This window comes from Oryctolagus cuniculus, chromosome 1, assembly GCF_964237555.1.
Source record: "Oryctolagus cuniculus chromosome 1, mOryCun1.1, whole genome shotgun sequence".
Lineage (NCBI taxonomy): Eukaryota > Metazoa > Chordata > Mammalia > Lagomorpha > Leporidae > Oryctolagus > Oryctolagus cuniculus.
In genome coordinates, this window is record NC_091432.1 from 135,630,298 (window position 1) to 135,648,771 (window position 18,474).

The window sequence follows — 18,474 nt, forward strand, 5'->3', positions numbered from 1 at the left end:
TAAGTTTGACTTACAAACAGCCCTTCTGGAGTGCATACAAAGGAGCGGTGTTTGGACGCAGTGCCCAGACATCCCTGGTGCTTGTTGTCATGCCCATGAAATCTTCCTCTTAGTTGAGAGTTGAGCTTCTGTGGCTCTGTTAGTAAATCTCTGGATTAGTGCGTCTCTTCCTGTGCTGGAGGGTAGAACAGTGTCGCAGCAGAACCCAGAGACTCTGATTGGAGACAAGAACAGTGTCGCAGCGGAATCCAGAGACTCTGATTGGAGACAACTGCTCTTTCTTTGAACTTATGTGCACATTTTCTCTGTGAATCAATTTATTTATTTGTTTTTTAAAATATTTATTGGTTTATTTGAAAGTCAGAGTTACACAGAGAGAGGAGGAGAGGCAGAGAGAGGGAGAAGTCTTCCATCCACTGGTTCACTCCCCAATTGGCCACAGCAGCCGAAGCTGTGCCGATCCGAAGCCAGGAGCCTGGAGCTTCTTCCGGGTCTCCCACATGGGTGCAGGGGCCCAAGCACTTGGGCCATCTTCCACTGCTTTCCCAGGCCATAACAGAGAGCTGGATCAGAAGAGGAGCAGCCGGGACTCGAACCGGTGCCCATATGGGATGCCCGCACTGGAGGCGGCAGCTTTACCTGCCAGGCCACAACGTGGCCCGTGAATGATTTTAGGTCCACAGGAAAGTTGCAAGGCTAATCGAGTTCCTGGATACTTGCCTGCATAGCGTTGCCTGTTGTTGACAGCGTATGTTCCTGGGTGCATTTGTGACAATTAAGAAACTGACTTTAGTACATTACGACAAGGAGACGTCAGAGAGTTCATGAGAAAATAGAACTGAAAGAAAAATTTCGGCTGGGTCTCTTGGCCTGGCGGTTCAGATGGGGCTGAGATGTTGTGTCCTGTATTGATACGCGGCCCCCGCTCTGACTTCAGCTTCCTAATAATGCACGCTCTGGGAAGAAGCAGTGACGGCTCCCGTGGTCGGGTCCCTGCCACTTATTGCGAGACCTGCCTTGGCCATCAGGGACATCTTGGGAACAAACCAACAGATAGGAGCCGTCTCTGTTTGTCTCTCTGTCTGCCTCTCAAACAAATATGTTGAAAAGATTACTGGAGTGCAAAACAGTTTTTCAGAGTGTATGTTTTTCATGAACTTTTGAAGTGCCCTTGTATTAATTAAACTTCAGACTTTATTTGAACTTCACCAACAATGGCCTTTTTTAAAATCGCTGGGGGTGAAACGTAATTCAAGGTGAAGATGTAGAGACTGAAATCTTTCAGGGCTGTGTGTCCTTTGATATATGCATTGCATGGCCAAGGTAAAGCCAGGAGCTTCTATTTAGGATAGGGTTTTTGATGTGTTTTCTTTTGAACATTTCTATACGGTGCTAACACTTAGTAGAAGAACTCCTATCCATTCAACCTCATTTTTTACCTAGCATTTGTCTCTTAGCTTTTGTGTAGCTGGTGATGGCAGAGAATTGTTTTCTGGCATAGAATATCCCGGAGTCTTTGAACTCTTTTTAAAAGAAACATTTATTTATAAAAATTTAAAATAAAGCTAACTTCCGTAAAGATGTTCTTTTCACTCCTGTCTTTTCCTCTTCTTGTTCATTTATTCATTATCATTAGATCTTTGAAATGGAAAAATCTGTTTTTTTTTTTTTTCTTGAAGTCTTTAGTCAAGGAGCAGCTCTCAAGGAGTCATAAATAAAAGTGGGAGTGAAGGAGATTTGGCCCAGAGTGAAAGTGGATATAAATGGCCCTGGAGGGCCATAAACCAATGTGACCAATTAGAGAGTGACCTCACTCAGCTTGTGGGATGGAATCTTTGTGGGATTTATGAGATTCATGGTCAGTGCTACTGACAGTGGTCTTTCTTAGAATTGCTTCTTTTCCATCGTACTCCCATTAAAATGGAAGAAAAACAAACAAATCACGCACACAAATATATTTCCTGCTGACCTGAAGGTGCATTGCAGGTTAAGGGCATCGGTCAAGTCTGCCTTGGTACTCCTCCGGTATTTCTGCTGCTGTCCTAATCTAGTCCATGGTGAAGCCATGGTGGAGCCTCTCACCATCTTTCTGGGAAGACATTCCAGCTACATTTTCCCCTAAGGATTTTCCTTGAGATATTCCCTCCTCTCTGTCTTCCTCTCTTTTGAACACTGCAAGTTTCCTGGGAAGCAGGCAGCCTGGGCTCGCTGTGGAGCCACGTTCATTTCCACACAGAGCTGGAAGAATTGATATGAATCTCTAGGGTCTTAGAGTAGGGCTTCCTCATTTAGTTTAGAACCATGATTTCTGTGATCTTACTTTGCTTAGGAACTTTTTTTTTCTTTAAGATTTCTTTGAAAGGCAAAGTTACAGAGAGGAAGAGAGAGGTGGGGAGAGAGAACATTCTTCCATCTGCTGGGTCACTCCCCAAATGGCCACAGTAATTGGCGTTGGTCCAGGCCAAAGCCAGGAGCCCAGAACTCCATCCAGGTCTCCCACATGGGTGTCAGGAGACCAAGGCCTTGGGCCATCTTATGCTTCTTTTCTCAGGCATATTAGCAGGGAGCAGCATCAGACGTAGAGCACCCAGGATTTGAACCAGTGCTCGTGTGGGATACTGGTATTGAAGACGGCAACTTCTCCACTGTGCCACAATGCTGGACCCAGGAACACATCTTTAAGGACAGAGAAGCAGAGTTCAGAGGCTCTAAACACAAAGAAATTGATGAGGAGGTGGAAATGCCCACTGTCCTGACCTGATAATTCCATGTTGTCTACAGTGTTGAATGTCACACTGTACCCCATAAATATGAACAATCACTGTGTGTCAATTAGAAAGAAAACAATTTTAAATTTTAGAAAGAAAAGGAAACATAAATAAAAATGAATAAACAAAAAAAAATTGGTGGGCATGGAAGAAATGGAATGGTTGAAGTAATGACCCTACCATGTGGTATGGAGGGACTGCACAGGGTGGCAAGTACTCTGTGCCCTAAAAGGATGAAGCATAGGGCAGATAAACCTAGAGCCTGCCTTGGCCCCGGCCAAGAGGGTGTGAGGGTTGTGAGGTTATGAGATAGGTGTTCAAGAGAGCCAGCAAACCAGTATGCCTGGATATTCTCTCTCGGGGGTGTGGGGCCATGCACACCCCATCCCGGGCCCATCCAGAGGGGCTGAGGAGGAGGGCAGACCTTTGGGTGCCAACAGGACGCAGCGCGCTCCCATCTCTTAATCACTGGGAACCCTCCTGGTCACTGAGAAAGGTAGAATGGACTTTTCCAGACTCTGGATGCCAAATTGGTCATTTTGGCTCCCTCATTGAAGAGCTGAACTCAGCTCCTGTGAGTTTGGAGTTGTGTTTAAAGCACAGAGTGTGACTTTAAGCTTCACATTGAAATCTGGGGATCTGTAGTGCTTATCTTTGTAGCACACCAAAGAGCAGCCCTGTGACAATCACACCAGTTATTTTAGTATTGCTTCCATTGTCCCTATACAATGGGTTCATTCAGGTGAGTGCACCCTGGCTCCCTGAACAGTAGCTTCCTGCCCCTTTTTTTTACATCAGAACCCCTGAAGTTTTTTCATTTCATTTCATTTTTTCATACACATTCCCAAAGCCTGTCCACTTAGCAATTCTGATTCAGTGACTCTCAGCTTAGGCTCAGGCATTTTTGAAAAATGATTTCCAAGATCCCGAGTGATTCATTGAGAAACAGAGAGTGAGCATCTCCACTCCGAAGGAGAATTCTGAGCTTTGTAAGGTTTTCCTGTTTCTGATTGAATAACAGAGTCCTTTGGTCATTTCAGGCTCATTTTATTTTTCTAAAGAATTATTTATTTATTTGAAAGGCAGAACAACACTCACAAAGAGAAACAGAGAGACAGAGAAAGAGGGAGGAAGAGAGATCTTCCATCCACTGGTTCACTCCCCAAATGGCTACCACAACCAGGAACCAGGAACTCCAGCCAGGTCTCCTACATGGGTGGTAGCAGACCAAGCACTTGAGCCATCCTCCTTCCCAGGTGAATTAATAGGGAGTGGATCAGAAGTGGAGCGATCCGGCCTCGAACTGGCACTCAAATGGGGTGCCAGCACCACAGCAGAAGGAATCTCCATGGAGAAATACCATGCCCCATCAGGTAGAAGTCAAAACTCTGGGCTTGATCTCCCCGTCAAGCTCTTCTCTTGCCTTCTCCAAGTTCAGAGTCACAGTATGGGCCCAGGGCTTGGAGTTTGCTGCAGTTTCAGGCCCCCTGATGCCCAGGTGGAAGGGGTTAGGTGTGCAGCGTGGCAGGGAAATTTTCTTTCTTTCTTTCTTTTTTTTTTTTTTTTTTTTTTTTGACAGGCATAATTAAACAGTGAGAGAGAGAGAGAGAGAAAGGTCTTCCTTCCGTTGGTTCACCCCACAAATGGCCGCTACAGCAGGCGTGTTACGCCGATCCGAAGCCAGGAGCCAGGTGCCTCCTCCTGGTCTCCCATGGGGTGCAGGGCCCAAGCACTTGGGCCATCCTCCACTGTCTTCCCAGGCCACAGCAGAGAGCTGGCCTGGAAGAGGGGCAACCGGGACATAATCCGGCGCCCCGACCGGGACTAGAACCCGGGTGCTGGCGCCGCAGGCGGAGGATTAGCCTAGTGAGTGGCGGCGCCGTCTGGGAAATTTTCTTGCCAGTGGCTTTGTGCTCTTGAGACCTGGAACTATCTGGAGCCCATACTTGGACTTCCTTTTCTGGAAACATCCCCCATGATGCATGCAAATGCATCTCCACTCCGTCCAGCTGGTGGAAGCGCCTCCTCCAGGTGCCCCTGTTGGCTGGACCTAAGATTCCCCCCATAGACTTTCTCCCGTGCTGTCTCCATCTGGTCCACGGGAAGCTCCCACATTGCCCTGTCCTTTGAGTGTCCAGGTCACACCAAATGTCACCTGCATCTGTGGCCAGTCTTTGTCTTCACCTTCCATGGCAGGAGTGAAGTCTTGTCCTTTGAGCCCTCCACCTGCAGGGACATGGGGGTCCTGACAGCACTTCCTTGAAGAAACTGCTTCATAAATCTCTCCGTAGTCTTTCCTCCAGGGGCCCTGTTAAAGTCTCAAGGCGAATCAGCTATTTCAAAGGATGTGGGTCCAGTTCTTACCCAGTTACTTTGTGGATTCTGCATTTCAGTGGCTTGCATTCGTTTTGGTGTTGATTACTGGGGCAGGAGGAGTCTCCTTTAACATCCTTTATGCTAGAATCTTGAGCAACAGGTCAGCTCCCTGGAGGTATGGTGGTGGTGGTGGGGGGTGCTGAGCTGGTTTTGTAGCAAGTTAGCAAAGCTCAAGACAATGTGAACCCTACTTGGAAAAAAGGTAACAGGGTGAAGGGCAGGACTGGGTGATGAGACACAGTTCCTCCTCCCAGCAAAAAAAAAAAAAAAAAAAAGAAAAGAAAAAAGAAAAACACCACTCATCCAGTGGCAAAAGGTGAAGCACAGCCGCTGTTCCTTGTGAGGGCGCCCTCCACCTTGTCTCTAAGAGACCACTTTGTTTTTGTTTATTTGAAAGAGTTACACAGAGAGGAGAGACAGAGAGTGAGAGAGGTCTTCCATCCACTGGTTCACTCCCCAATTGACTGCAATAGCTGGAACTGTGAAGATCCGAAGCCAGGAGCCAGGAGCATCTTCCGGGTCTCCCACGTGGGTGCAGGGGCCCAAGGACTTGGTCCATATTTGACTGCTTTCCCAGGCCACAGCAGAGAGCTGGATGGGAAGAGGAGCAGCTGGGACTCGAACCAGTGCCCATATGGGATGCCGGCCCTGCAAGTGGTGGCTCTACCCACTATGCCACAGCTTGGGCCCCAAGACCAGCTTCTAATTCCTGTGGGTTTCCCTACTCTTTTCCCTAAGCAGGCCACAGGTAAAGATATGTGGAAATTGTGGGCAACTGGGTAGAAGACACTGGACACAGACTCTTAAGTAGGTTAGGTAAAGCCTCTGATACTTTGCTTCCTTTTTACTTATTGAATTTATCTGGAAGGCAGACAGACAGACGATGGTCAGCCAGCCAGGAAAACAAGACCAAGATTGCATATCTGCTGGTTCACTATCTAAATGCCCACAACAACCAGTGCTGGACCAGGCTAAGGCCATAAGTCAAGAACTCAATCCAGGTTTCCCACTAGGGAGGCAAGGGCCCAAGTCCTCCCAGGGTGTGCATTAGCAGGAAGCTGGACTCAGGAGTGGAACCAGGACTTGAACCCAGGCAGTGAAGGGTGTGGGCATCCCAAGTGGTGTGTTAACCTGTAGGTCAGACGCTTGCTCCTAAGATTTTATTGTCAGTGAGATAAACTTGAGTTGCTATTGACTTATTCAGATCCAATATTTGAACTTGGGATCTTACGTGTACTTCGCCCATGCTGTCCACAAAGGCGAGCGTTGGCATCATGGATACGATGTGGGTTTTGGACTCAGATCTGATTCAGTCTCAGATCTGAGTTCCATCTTCCATGACCTGTGTGGCTTTGAGCAAATTTCTCGCGAGGGTTCTAGCACCTTCTTGGAAGGTTGTTGTGAAGTGGAGCATCCCTGGTGCACCTGGCACCACGTGTTATGTTAGAGGTGAGCCCAGTCCTGGTCTGGCACACCTGGCACCACGTGTTGTGTTAGAGGTGAGCCCAGTCCTGGTCTGGTGCGGGCTGGCACCACGTGTTATGTTAGAGGTGAGCCCAGTCCTGGTCTGGCTGGCACTGAACTTGTAGCAAAGTCCTGCTCACCTTCCCTTGTCTTGTGCTCTGTCTCGGCTTGCTTGGAGGTGGGACCTCAGGATTCTGTCATTTGACTACGCGAGCTTTGTAGACTTGGAGTAAACCAAGGCCAAGTTTGGTTCCTAGGAAGGGAGGGTTCATGGAAGCTCTTTCCCTTTCCCTCTCCTCATTTGGAATGGGATCCAGAGGTGTGTGGCTGGGAACGAAACCAGTCTCCTGCCCCTACCTCCCAGGGGTCTTTGCAAGTGCAGCCAGAGGCACCCCATCCTGCATGCTTAGGGGTCCAGCTGTTGCTTCATTCCACTCTGCCAAGACTCCTCTGTAAGTTCTGAGTTGGGCTTCTCAAACTGTTACTTGTATACAAATCTCCTGGGGAACCTAGTAAAATGCAGAGTCCGACTGAGTGGATCTGGACCAGGGCCTAAGATTCTGGCTTGCTAACAGGTTCAGAGGATGCTACTGCTGGGTGGTGGAAGAGACTTTGAGCAGAGAGTGAGGATGGTTCACAGCTGTCCTGCAGAACCTGGGGCCACCACTAAAGCAGCTGGGTGGGCCTCCACCAAGATTACCTCACTGGGAGGGTCTTTGGCCCAACACTTCAGTCGCCATTTAGGGTACCTACATCCCTACATCAGAGTGCCTGGGTTCAAGTCCCAGCTCTGCTCCTAATTCTAGCTTCCTGCTAATATGCACCCTGGGGGGATGTGGTGATGGTGCTAGCACTTGGGTTTCTGCTATCTGACCGGGGGCACCTAATTAAACTCCTGGCTCCCAGCTTTGGCCTAGCCCAGTCCTGGTCATTGTAGGCATTTGGGTTGTGAATCTGTAGATGGGAGGTCTCTCTCAAACAAATAAATAGATAAATAAGTAAATAAATAGATCACCACATTGGCTCTCTCTGAGAATATCAAGTTGTGGCCGGCGCCACGGCTCAATAGGCTAATCCTCCGCCTTGCGGCACCAGCACACCACACCAGGTTGTAGTCCCGGTCGGGGCGCCAGATTCTATCCCAGTTGCCCCTTTTCCAGGCCAGCTCTCTGCTGTGGCCCGGGAGTGCAGTGGAGGATGGCCCAAGTGCTTGGGCCCTGCACCCCATGGGAGACCAGGAAAAGCACCTGGCTCCTGGCTTCGGATCAGCGCGATGCGCCTGCCGCAGCGGCCATTTGTGGGGTGAACCAATGGCAAATGAAGACCTTTCTCTCTTTCTCTCTCTCTCTCACTGTCCACTCTGCCTATTAAAAAAAAACACAAATAAATAAAAAAAGAGAATATCAAGTTGTAATAATGATAAAAATGCAGAATATGTTGTGTACCAAGATGCCCTCCAAGTGGGCTTGGCCAAAAAGTAGGATGAACTCCACATGCAGCTTAGGGAGGCGTGGCAGAATGAATAAGCAGAAATGGTGGTGGCAGCACACACGTGCCGAGTGTGGGGTTAGCTGAGGATTCTGATGTATCCTATTTAGCTCACAGGCCAGAAAGCAAGACTTGTCTCAGATGAAATTGATCTACCTGTGGCTTTCATTGGCATTCAGTCTTGCTCTACAAGAACAGGAGTCTGTGTGGAGAGGAAGGGGAGACTAGAAGGAGGCAGGGCGGCTTTTTAGGTGACATTTGAAGCAGAAAATAGTGGCAGGGAGATGGCTTAGGATTTGGCACGAGGAGGGAGGGTGGAGCCTCTGTCAGTGTGGTCCGATCGGATAGCACAGTTGCCAAGGACTCTGAAGGTCACGTGTTTGTGTGCGTGTGAACGCCTTTAGGAGTAGATTTGCTTATCAAAACCGTGACCACCGAGTGAATTAATGCTTGAGGCCTGGAACAAACCTCACCCGAGCGCCAGATGACACAATCCCCTTGTTTCCAAGCCTACCGTTCTTTACGCAGTGCCTGTCTGGCCCACTCATTCAGGAAGAATGTCACAGCTCAAAAATGCTCATTCACACAGGCAGTGGGAGTTAGTGACTTATGCTTCCTAATTCAGGAGCGGCTGCCTCCAGTGCGAAACGCGCGTCAGGAACCAACTATAAATATTGGAGGAGTTTTTCCCACAGCTGCTTCTTCCGTGCCTTTTATCAAAAGATCTATGACGTCATGCATAGACTTGCCCTCTCCCCACCTCCCCACCTCCCCACCTCCCACCATGGGCAGATTTTAGCTTTGGTGCGCTTGGGCCAAGGAATGCAGGGAGAAGAGATTTTTCCAAATGGAGGAGAATGTAAGGGCCTCCCCTTGTCCCCTATTTCTGTAGGCTGTTCATCAGGGGAGTGAAAGGAAAGAAAATTCTATCTGCCTTAAATAACTGAGCAGTGTCATTTGTCCGCAGACATGTGATAATCACGATAATTAAGCTTTATACTTAAATAACTCTTGACATCTCAGGAGGACGAATGCTAACTAATTATGCTTCCCAGAGCTCCCCTGGTGGCGCAGGAGCCGATGCTGTTATCCACTCCAGTCCCGTGGAAGACGCCTTCTATTCCAGAAAAAGTGAAGCGACTCGCAGGACTGCCTTGCAGATCAGCAGTTCAGCTAGAAACGTTAAGCAGACACTCTGAACCCCCAGGCTACGTCTGGGGCCCTGAGTTCAGCCCCCCATTAGGAAGGGGAAAGGGAGAAAGTCTTGCCGACCAGAAAGTTGACTCCCGTGAGCTGGAAGCCAGCACACACTTTAACGGAAGAGTACGGATGTCTCGCTCTTGACTTTATCGCATGGAATTCTTGGCGGTGTTTGTCAAGATCACACACTAAATAGAGTCTACAAATGGGATTGCGAGAAATGTCTTCTTTCTGTTTATTTTTAAGGTGATGGAGGGAGACAAAAAGCTTAAAGGGAGGAGACAGAGGTGTCTTCCTGGCAGCCACCATTATATTAATCTCGGTGGCAAAATAGAAGATGCACCCTACTGGCCGGCTACCTCCCTTCCCTAAATTTATTTTCCTAGGTTATAAATGTGGTTTTCCTTTGACTAGAGAGTTGTTCAGTTAAAAAAATCAAGGCTCTACTCAAGATAATTTACATAGGATCACAAAATTTACCCATGAGCTCTAACTCAGGTTAGAAGTTGGAAATAAAAAAACCCTCTCTTTAGGTTATTTAACATAAATGGAGTTAAGAGGATGAGAATTTTTATCTTTCTTGTTTTTAAGGACTTATTTATTTGATAGGCAGAGTTACATAGAGACAGAGATCTTCCATCCACTGGTTCACTCCCCAAATGGCTGCAACAGCTAGAGCTCAGCTCATTCAAAGCCAGGAGCCAGGAGCTTCTTCTGGGTCTCCCCACATGGGTTCAGGGGCTCAAGGATGTGGGCCATCTTCCACTTCTTTCCCAGGCCATAGCAGAGAGCTGGATCGGAAGTGGAGCAGCCAGACCTCAAACCGGCACCCATATGGGATGCTGGTGCTTCGTTAACCCACTGCACCACAGTGTTGGCCCTTAGACTAATTTTTTTTGACGGCATAGTTAGACAGTGAGAGAGAGAGAGAGACAGAGAGAAAGGTCTTCCTTCCGTTGGTTCAGCCCCCAAATGGCCACTACGGCTGGTGCACAGCGCCGATCTGAAGCCAGGAGCCAGGTATTTCCTCCTGGTCTCCTATGCGGGTGCAGGGCCCAAGTGGGCCATCCTCCACTGCTCTCCCGGGCCACAGCAGAGAGCTGGAATGGAAGAGGAGCAACTGGGACAGAATCCGGCACCCCAACCGGGACTAGAACCCCAGGTACCAGTGCCGCAGGTGGAGGATTAGCCAAGTGAGCCTCAGCGCCGGCCCCCTAGACTGAAATTTTAATTAGTTCTATTTTTGGTATAGATAGATAGCTTTTAAAATATTATTTTGGGGACTGTCTTTCTCTCTGCTTCTCCTCTCTCTTTGTAACTCTGACTTTGAAGAAAAAAAAAATATTTGGCCTCTGTCTGCCCATGGTTGGGGGTGGGGTTGTAGCTGCTGTTTGCATGTGGGTGGGTGGAGTGGGGGGTCTCAGATTTCCATACGTTGTCCCACAGAGATTCCCAATCTGAAGCCTTAGAGGTTTGATGTCAGCTCTTACTGCTGACAGCTAACATGCATTTCTTGATGAGCACTAGCAGGGTAAGGTCCCTTTTCAAGTCCCCACTGCATGGGTGTGACTGAAGGTGGATGGCACTCATTTCTCTTCATTTTGGTTGGACTTTGTCCCTCACAGCCTCGTAGCAGGTGCTTGTCTTCATTTCCTATTTAGCACTGAATATCTCAAACAGAGGTGCCGAAGTTTAGCATATAATAATATGTAATGGTATATAATGAATGCCTTTAAACTAGGTAAAAGGAACCAGTGCAAAATTAGACTTGAACATGGCAGGATATTTTCAAAATTTGATCTAAACAGGAGGTGGTCATTTCTTTTTCTGTGTCTGCATTTAAAATGATGCTAATAATTGCTGCATCATTGGAGTGCACCCATCACGCGAGATTTTGCTTGGCTAGGAAGTTGGCTAGAAACAAAACACTGTTCTCGTGGGCTGGATCAGCTGCAGGAAGGGACTCCTGTTCGGTGTAGACTAAATCAGCACCTCTTCCATTTGCAGGCTTCTGAACCTGTGCACACGGAGAGGCAGGGACACTGCTGCCAGACGTGGTGCAGTCTGCTTGGGAGGAAAAAAAAAATCCCATTATTGTTCCTCCCACATTGTCTTTCTGTGAGTTTCATAATCTTACCCTAAATTTAGTTCTCCCTGACAATGGAAGGAAAGTTACAGTGCTTCTCGTGCAGCTGGGGGAATGAAGTTAGGAAAAAATCGTGCTTTTCGGAAACTTTTGATGTGGCTTCCTGAGTCTGCTGGTGAACTTCGGACGAAAGGCACGCTTTGGTAGGGATTGTCAGCCTGCCAAGTTCCTGTTTTCTAGATGTTCGTCTGACCTATTTGGTTTTGATCCCTTCCCGACCCCATTTTTCTACACCCAGCAATTTGCTCTACTGGGTTGATTTCGTATTCTTGGATCTTGCCGGGGCCTCTGTGTGGGAAGTGTGTTTGGGTGTTCCTTGTCTGTGCTGAGGCAGCTTAAACCTCCATGTCATTCATATTCACGAGGCCGTTTAAAGATGTGGCTGAGATAAATCAGGCTCTGAATCCTGCCTTTGCGTCCTGTGAAACAGTGTATGTAGTCACATGTGGTGATGGCAGGTCTATGTTGCACATGAGGGTTTTTTTTTAAATATTTTATTTATTTATATGAAAGGCAGAATTACAGAGAGAGAGGGAGGGAGGGAGGGATTGAGAGAGAGAGAGAGAGAGAGAGAGAGAGAATCTTCCATTCACTGATTCACTCTCCAGATGGCCACAATAGCCAGGCCAAAGCCAGGAGCCAGGAGCTTCTTCCGTGTCTCCCAGAAGGGTGGTAGGGACTCAAGGACTTGGGCCATCTTCCACTGCTTTCCCAGGGGCATTAGCAGGGAGCTGGAATGGAAGTGGATCAGTAGGGACTCCAACCAGCGCCCATATGGAATACTGGCTCTGCAGATGGTGGCGTAACCTGCTATATCACAGCACCAGCCTTGCTGTCCCCAGTTTTAAAACTCAAAACCCAGAGTCTCCAGGACCCCCTCTATTCCAGCCCATCTGGGATGTTGAGTGCCTTTGACGAAGTTTGGTTCTGCTTACTTTTAGCCAAATACTTAAAATTTTAAGTCAAGTTAATAAATTGTGAAATAAAATAGTTTCTCTCTTCCTACTTGACACGTATGTCTGTAGTGACCTAAAAGGCTGGGTTTGGAGTTACAATTCTCAGACTCATGGAATTCCATGCAAGAACATTGTGATCTTGGTGGAGCTGCCCCAGGCCGGGGCCTCTGACGGGCAACTCCAACAGTCCAATGAGAGGGTTCACAGGGTTGTGTGTGGACATCCCAGCCCACCTGTCTTAGCTCCATCCTCATCCCTCCCGGTGGGTCTCGGGGTCAGAGAGTTGGCCAGCAGGGGACGTGGCTACTCATGAGTGACTGGGAGAAAGGCTGAGCAGGCCGAGCAGGTGGGTTTGGGCAGTGTGGGAAGGGAATTCTGGGTCCTAGGGACCTGCAGTGAGGTCTAGAATTGGGATCTGCTTTCTGGAGGGCGTGTCCCCTTCCAGACACAGATGAGAGGGCAGGGTGAAGTCTGCTGACGTAATGGATTCTAGAGTGATTCAAGGGATGGCCTGCCTCCTTGAGCAGGGGTAGGAAGTCCTCATGCCGGAAGGGACATCCTTTGGTCCAGAATCTTTGCAAAGGGAAAGGACTCCAGGGACAGGTGAGTGCCCTGAAAATGACATTAGGGGCCCTTTTCCCTGGGACTTCCCGCTACTTTATTCACAGACTCATCCCTCAGTCCACAGGGCAGCCTTCAAGTCCCTTCTCAGGGGTCATCCCAGCTACAGATAATTCTGACAGTGTCCACTGACACTGACACAGTTGTAACTCAGAGCTAATTTGAAATGGATTTTTGGGATAACGAAGCTAAGAACTCAAGTGAGATTTATTGGAATCAGTGGCTTTGCATGATTTGACTTGGAATTATACATGGCTGCGTAGGTTTGCACTGCACGGTGCTAGTCACATAGATGCAACATGAAAGGTGCCCCCTAGAGTTGTGCAAAGCGTTATGCATACCCCAAAGTGGACATTCCATTATTTAATTTTTTTCTTCTGCTAAAATAGATATTCTTGTAGTTGAAATGTGTTAAAATTCTAATTTGAACATTGGGGTTACTTTTATTTGGTTCTTCATTTAGACTAACCTTGATTGTTCACTGGGGAACACATGAGCAGAACATTGGCTCATTTTGCGTTATTTTAATGGCATTTTTTCTGCCAGGAGTTCAGAAGTGAAATGGAAACTGAGTAAGCTTTATGGTTTACAGGTTTCGCTGTTTCACACGGCGAGTGAGGATTAAGAGCATAGGAAATAACTTTGGAAATTCATTTTGCAATCACTTAAATGTAATAACAAAATTTAATTTTCTTTCCAAGTCTGCTTTCAGGGAGAGACCCACTTAGCTCTGATTGGAGAATAAGTAGTAAATGTTTTTGTCACCAGTTCTTGTTGATGCTGAGTTGTTTTTTTTTTTTTTTTAATTTAAATGTTTTTGGCAGATCTTGTGGAAATACCTTTGAGCGGAATATTCTGATCATCTTGGTGACTTTGGAGTCATCCAAAAAATTAAGTCAGTGTCCTTTTATTTACACTGTGTTTATTTATAACCTCTTGTGTGTAAATGACTTCAACGGAGAAAGTACATTTTCTTTTTCTGTGCCATTTTTAAGGCCACAGAGAATTCCTTTAGCTGTAGAGCCCCTCCTCGCCCAAGGGCAAGCCGGACAATAACATTCTGCAGAGAGATTGTTCCTGGATGCAAGTGGCCTGGCTACACACAGGTTGGCAGTAATTGCCAGCCACACCATCAGTGGCTAACACAAAATGCCAGAATTGTAAGAAAAATACCAGAATTGCCATGGAAACGACCAACCATAGGATAGAAACAGTCCAATAAAATAACTGGCAGCGATTTGTTAATCTCAGACGTTCTCTCAGAGCGACTTGTGGCTTCTCATTGTTCCATTTTTGGAGGGATGAAAGGTAGAGGACTGGGGAGAACACCAAGAATTTCAGGTCTTAGTGACCTGTTGTCCTGTAAAGCAATCTATTCCATGATAAACCTTCAATGTGTATTTAGCGTGCTTTTGTTTGCATCGGTTAGTAATTTTAAGCTTCAAAAATGCATACTTAACAAGCCTTTTCTGTGTTTTGCTTTTTTTAGATCCAAACCTGAATTATCCTGATGTAATTTATGCAGGTAGCTATCATGTTTTTCTTTGCTTTGTGTTTTTTCAAAATGTTTGTGTATAATGAAATAAATTAACTAAAAGAAGATCTCTAAGCTCGGTTAACTATGCACTTTAAGCACGATATGGGTCTAATAATATTTCAAAAATCGTTCAGTACTGATGGCTGTTTTCCCTTGATATTTCCAGTGCCTGTAAATAGCCTTTTGTCTCTCCCGCTCTGTTCTTGGAACTAGTGAATCCATTGTCCTGGAACAGACACTTTGCTTCCATAACTGGGAACTAATAACCTGTTTAAAAGCCCTGACTGCCCAGAAAAGAGAAGTGTATCAGTTTCTGGCTGTGTCAGGAAACCCAATTCAAAATGACGGTTCTTGTATGGGGAGGAAGTCCGGCTCACAGGACCCTCAGGGGTAGACTTGCCTTAGGGATAAGACCAATGGCCCCGCTGTGTTGTCGGGGACCCAAGTTCACTGCCTTTCTGCAGTCCCCCTGCCCAATGCGCTGTCCTCCTGAAGGTTTGGCTCCCTTGGGGCTGTGAGTTGGTGTCAGCGGATGGACATGCAATATTCACTGAGTGCAGACAGGGAAGAGCAGGTGAGGAGGTCCCAGACCGGGAGAACTTTCCCAGATACCTCCACCACACCCTCTTTGTGTCTGATTGAAGACCCAGCTGGGTCATGGTCCATACCTGCGCTCATGAGTAACACGGAGGGTGGATTAACTCCTGCTTCCCTGACCCACCTTGGAGTTGAGGTCAGTTTCCCTGGAGGTGGATTGGTGAAACCCTCGAACAAAATGAGGTTCCCCCAGGAGTGTGTGAAGATGAAATCAAAAGGCCCACTACGTTAGCTTTTGCTCCTTTTCTGAAGTCTTCTTTGCTGTGTTGATCAAACATGAGTTTGCTTCCCAAAGTGAAAAAAAAAAAAAAAAAAAAAAAAATCTTTACCACTCCCAGACTGTGTTCCTGCTGAGAAGCCATGGTTATGGGAACTGGCAGGCTATATTTCTTGTTTTTTTTTTTTTTTTTTTAAAGATGTATTTATTTATTTGAAAGTCAGAGTTACAAAGAAAGAGAAGGAGAGGCAGAGAGAGAAAGAGAGAGAAAGAGGTCTTCCCTCTGCTGGTTCACTCCCTAATTGGCTGCAAAGGCCAGAGCTGGGTTGATCCAAAGGCAGGAGCCAGGAGTTTCTTCCCGGTCTCCCACACAGGTACAGGGGCCCAAGGACTTGGACCATCTTCCACTGCTTTCCCAGGCCATAGCAGAGAGCTGGATCAGAAATGGAGGAGCCAGGACTCGAACCTGCACCCATAAGGGATGCCAGCACTGCAGGCAGCAGCTCTACCTGCTATGCCACAGGGCCGGCCCCCTGGCAGGCTATATTTCAAGACTTAACTTGAGATTTAAGAATGATTGAAAGTTACACTGATGACAATTTTTCTATGCACATAGTTATACAATAAAATATTCTGCTCTTTAATTTTGTATTTAAATATAGTCTTTTTATAAAGTAGTTCTATGTATATTTATTTACAATATGTGGTTATATTTAACTCGAGCTAATTTTAACTGAAGAATTATATTGTCTGTATCTGGTGATTCATGTTAAGCCCTATTTCTTTCAAGTTGTGGTTTGGCTGGCTTTGTGCTTGTGATTTGTGTATTTTTGTTTTACTTTGTTCTGATGTGGTTTAAGCGAAGAATGGCATTCTTTTCTGATCATTTCAGGATTTTAAAAACGTTACCTTTGCATTGGCCTCAGATCTCATTTTGAAAGTTTAGGCCAAAGCATCGTCACAGTAAACTGCCGCTGCTTTAAATGATTTAAGCTTTGAGTGAGCCGTTGGCTATGCTATGAGGAGGGAAAAATAAGTGATTATTTGTTGGTGCTTAAGTGTGTCTTAAGATACTCAAAATGAAAATGGCGGAAATGTGTTTTTTCTGGCCTTAAGAATAAAACAAAATAAGTATTCTCTTCTGTTACTTTTCATTCACATTCAAAGGAGCACTTGTGTTGATAAAATTGTAATTCAAAGTGGTTGTCTGAAGCCAGTGCAGTGATTTTACTGTTGAAGTGTAGCTGGACCTGGGATCATGAGGCAGCTCATTTAGGGTGGAAATTGATGACATCGTATCTATTTAGAATTAAAATACAGACATGTATAAGCAACTTTGCAATCAGTCTACTGAGGTTCCTTTTTGTATGTGATCCTGCGAATAAAAGCTTTGAGTAAACACACACAAAAAAACATTGATTTTCATCCTGACTTATGTAGATGGAAATTAATTTACAAGATAGCAGCCGCATTTGAGATGGGGTGAATGGAGGACACACCCTTACAATCTTAAATGTCTACCTGTTGATACTTCTGAACTGGAAATGCCAACAAGTTGGAACTCTTCAAACAAGTTCCCGTGCTCCGTCTCGGGGCTGACTATGCAGCCTGTTAAGTGTGTGTGCTCACCTCCCAAATGGGATGCATCTGCCCCGGAAAAAGTGTTGTTCAGTTGATTCCTGGGTTTGTGTCTGGGCTCTGCCACCTCCTTCCTAGTGGCCTTGGACTCATCATGTAGCTTTCCTCGGCTGATATTCTTCAGCTGTAAGTGAAAGGTCCTCTCACTACCAGGTGATCAGTTCCCATTCGCATTTCTTTTAAATACGCCATCAGTAATGGAATGTATTCAGATGTGCAAAGAGCAAAGTCTAAACCAAGTTTAGAATTTGACAACAGCACAGTAATCTGGGTTGGATAAAATGTGGGCATTCAGCTGCCACAGCACTACAACAGATTCAACCCAGGTCACCTTTCTCCATGGCCGTGCTGTCAGTGGTTTGGAATCTTTGTGATTGGTCTCGTTTCATGCTGGGTCTTAGTGTGGCCTCATGGTTGTTGGCAGCCTGATGACAACTTCATGTTCCTTGTCTCTTTCCTTTCATCTATTCAAGATTATGGGACTGCAGCGAATGATATTGGGGATACCACGAACAGAAGTAATGAAATCCCTCCCACAGGCGCTGCTGACAATGCAGGTCGAGAACATCTCTCGGTGAGTGGGATAAACAGGCATTTCCTGGACTGGCTGTGAGCATTCTGGATGTTGGTGTGTTGGAGGAATGCAGATGCTTCAACCTGACATTTTGAATTTGTGTTTGTGCTTAGTTGAGAGGCAATGAGATACACAGATAGTGAGATGATAGAGAATAGCTAGAGATATAGATGGAGATGGAGATAGGGATAGGGATAGAGGCAGAGGTAGGGATAGGCACAGAGATAGAGATAAAGATAGAGACAGAAATAGAGACAGAGATAAAGATAGATGGAGATGGAGATGGACATGGACATGGAGATGGACATGGAGATGGACATGGAGATGATAGAGAGACAGCTTTTCCACCTGCTGATTCACTTCTCAAATGCCCGTTATGGACAGCACTGGGCTGGGGCAGAAGCTGGCAGCCAGGAACTCAATCCAGATATCCCACATGGATGTCAGAAACCCAATTACTTGAGCCATCCCCACTTCTTCCTGGAGTCTACATGTTAGCAGGAAGCTGGATTCAGGAGCTGGAGCTGGGAGTCAAACCCAAGTGCTCTGATTGGGGATGCAGGCATTTGAGTCACTAGGCTAAATACCCAATCCATCAATAAGACATTTTTATTGTTCCTATGTAAATAGGGTACTATAGGTTGGAGGGATTAATTGAAAGGCTTAAGGAAAGTGATAAAGGTGCTGGGTAGTCTGATGATTTACTTCTCCCTTTGTTCACCACTTTAATTGTTAGTGATTTCCATTTCAGATGTTTGTCCTTTACAAGGTGATGGCTAGAACAGTCACAAGCCAGTTTCCTCCTTCAGGGACTGCACCTTCATATCTATCTCCATACATTTTTAATAAAAAGTGTGAGTGCCCCCCAACTCCAGTATCGTCTGGAAGGGAC

The 18,474-nt window shown here is 46.4% G+C and overlaps 1 protein-coding gene across 9 annotated transcripts in view; it reads left to right on the plus strand.

Annotated features, from left to right (window-relative positions):
- The window catches only part of NTRK2 (neurotrophic receptor tyrosine kinase 2), a 397,538-nt gene that overhangs the window by 81,148 nt on the left and 297,916 nt on the right, over positions 1–18,474 (plus strand). For all 9 annotated transcript variants that reach the window (XM_070065715.1, XM_070065713.1, XM_051833735.2 and 6 more), the window contains 2 exons: positions 14,509–14,544; positions 17,482–17,582. In XM_070065715.1, coding sequence (XP_069921816.1) covers positions 14,509–14,544; positions 17,482–17,582 — 137 coding nt within the window. The remainder of the gene's footprint in view (positions 1–14,508; positions 14,545–17,481; positions 17,583–18,474) is intronic.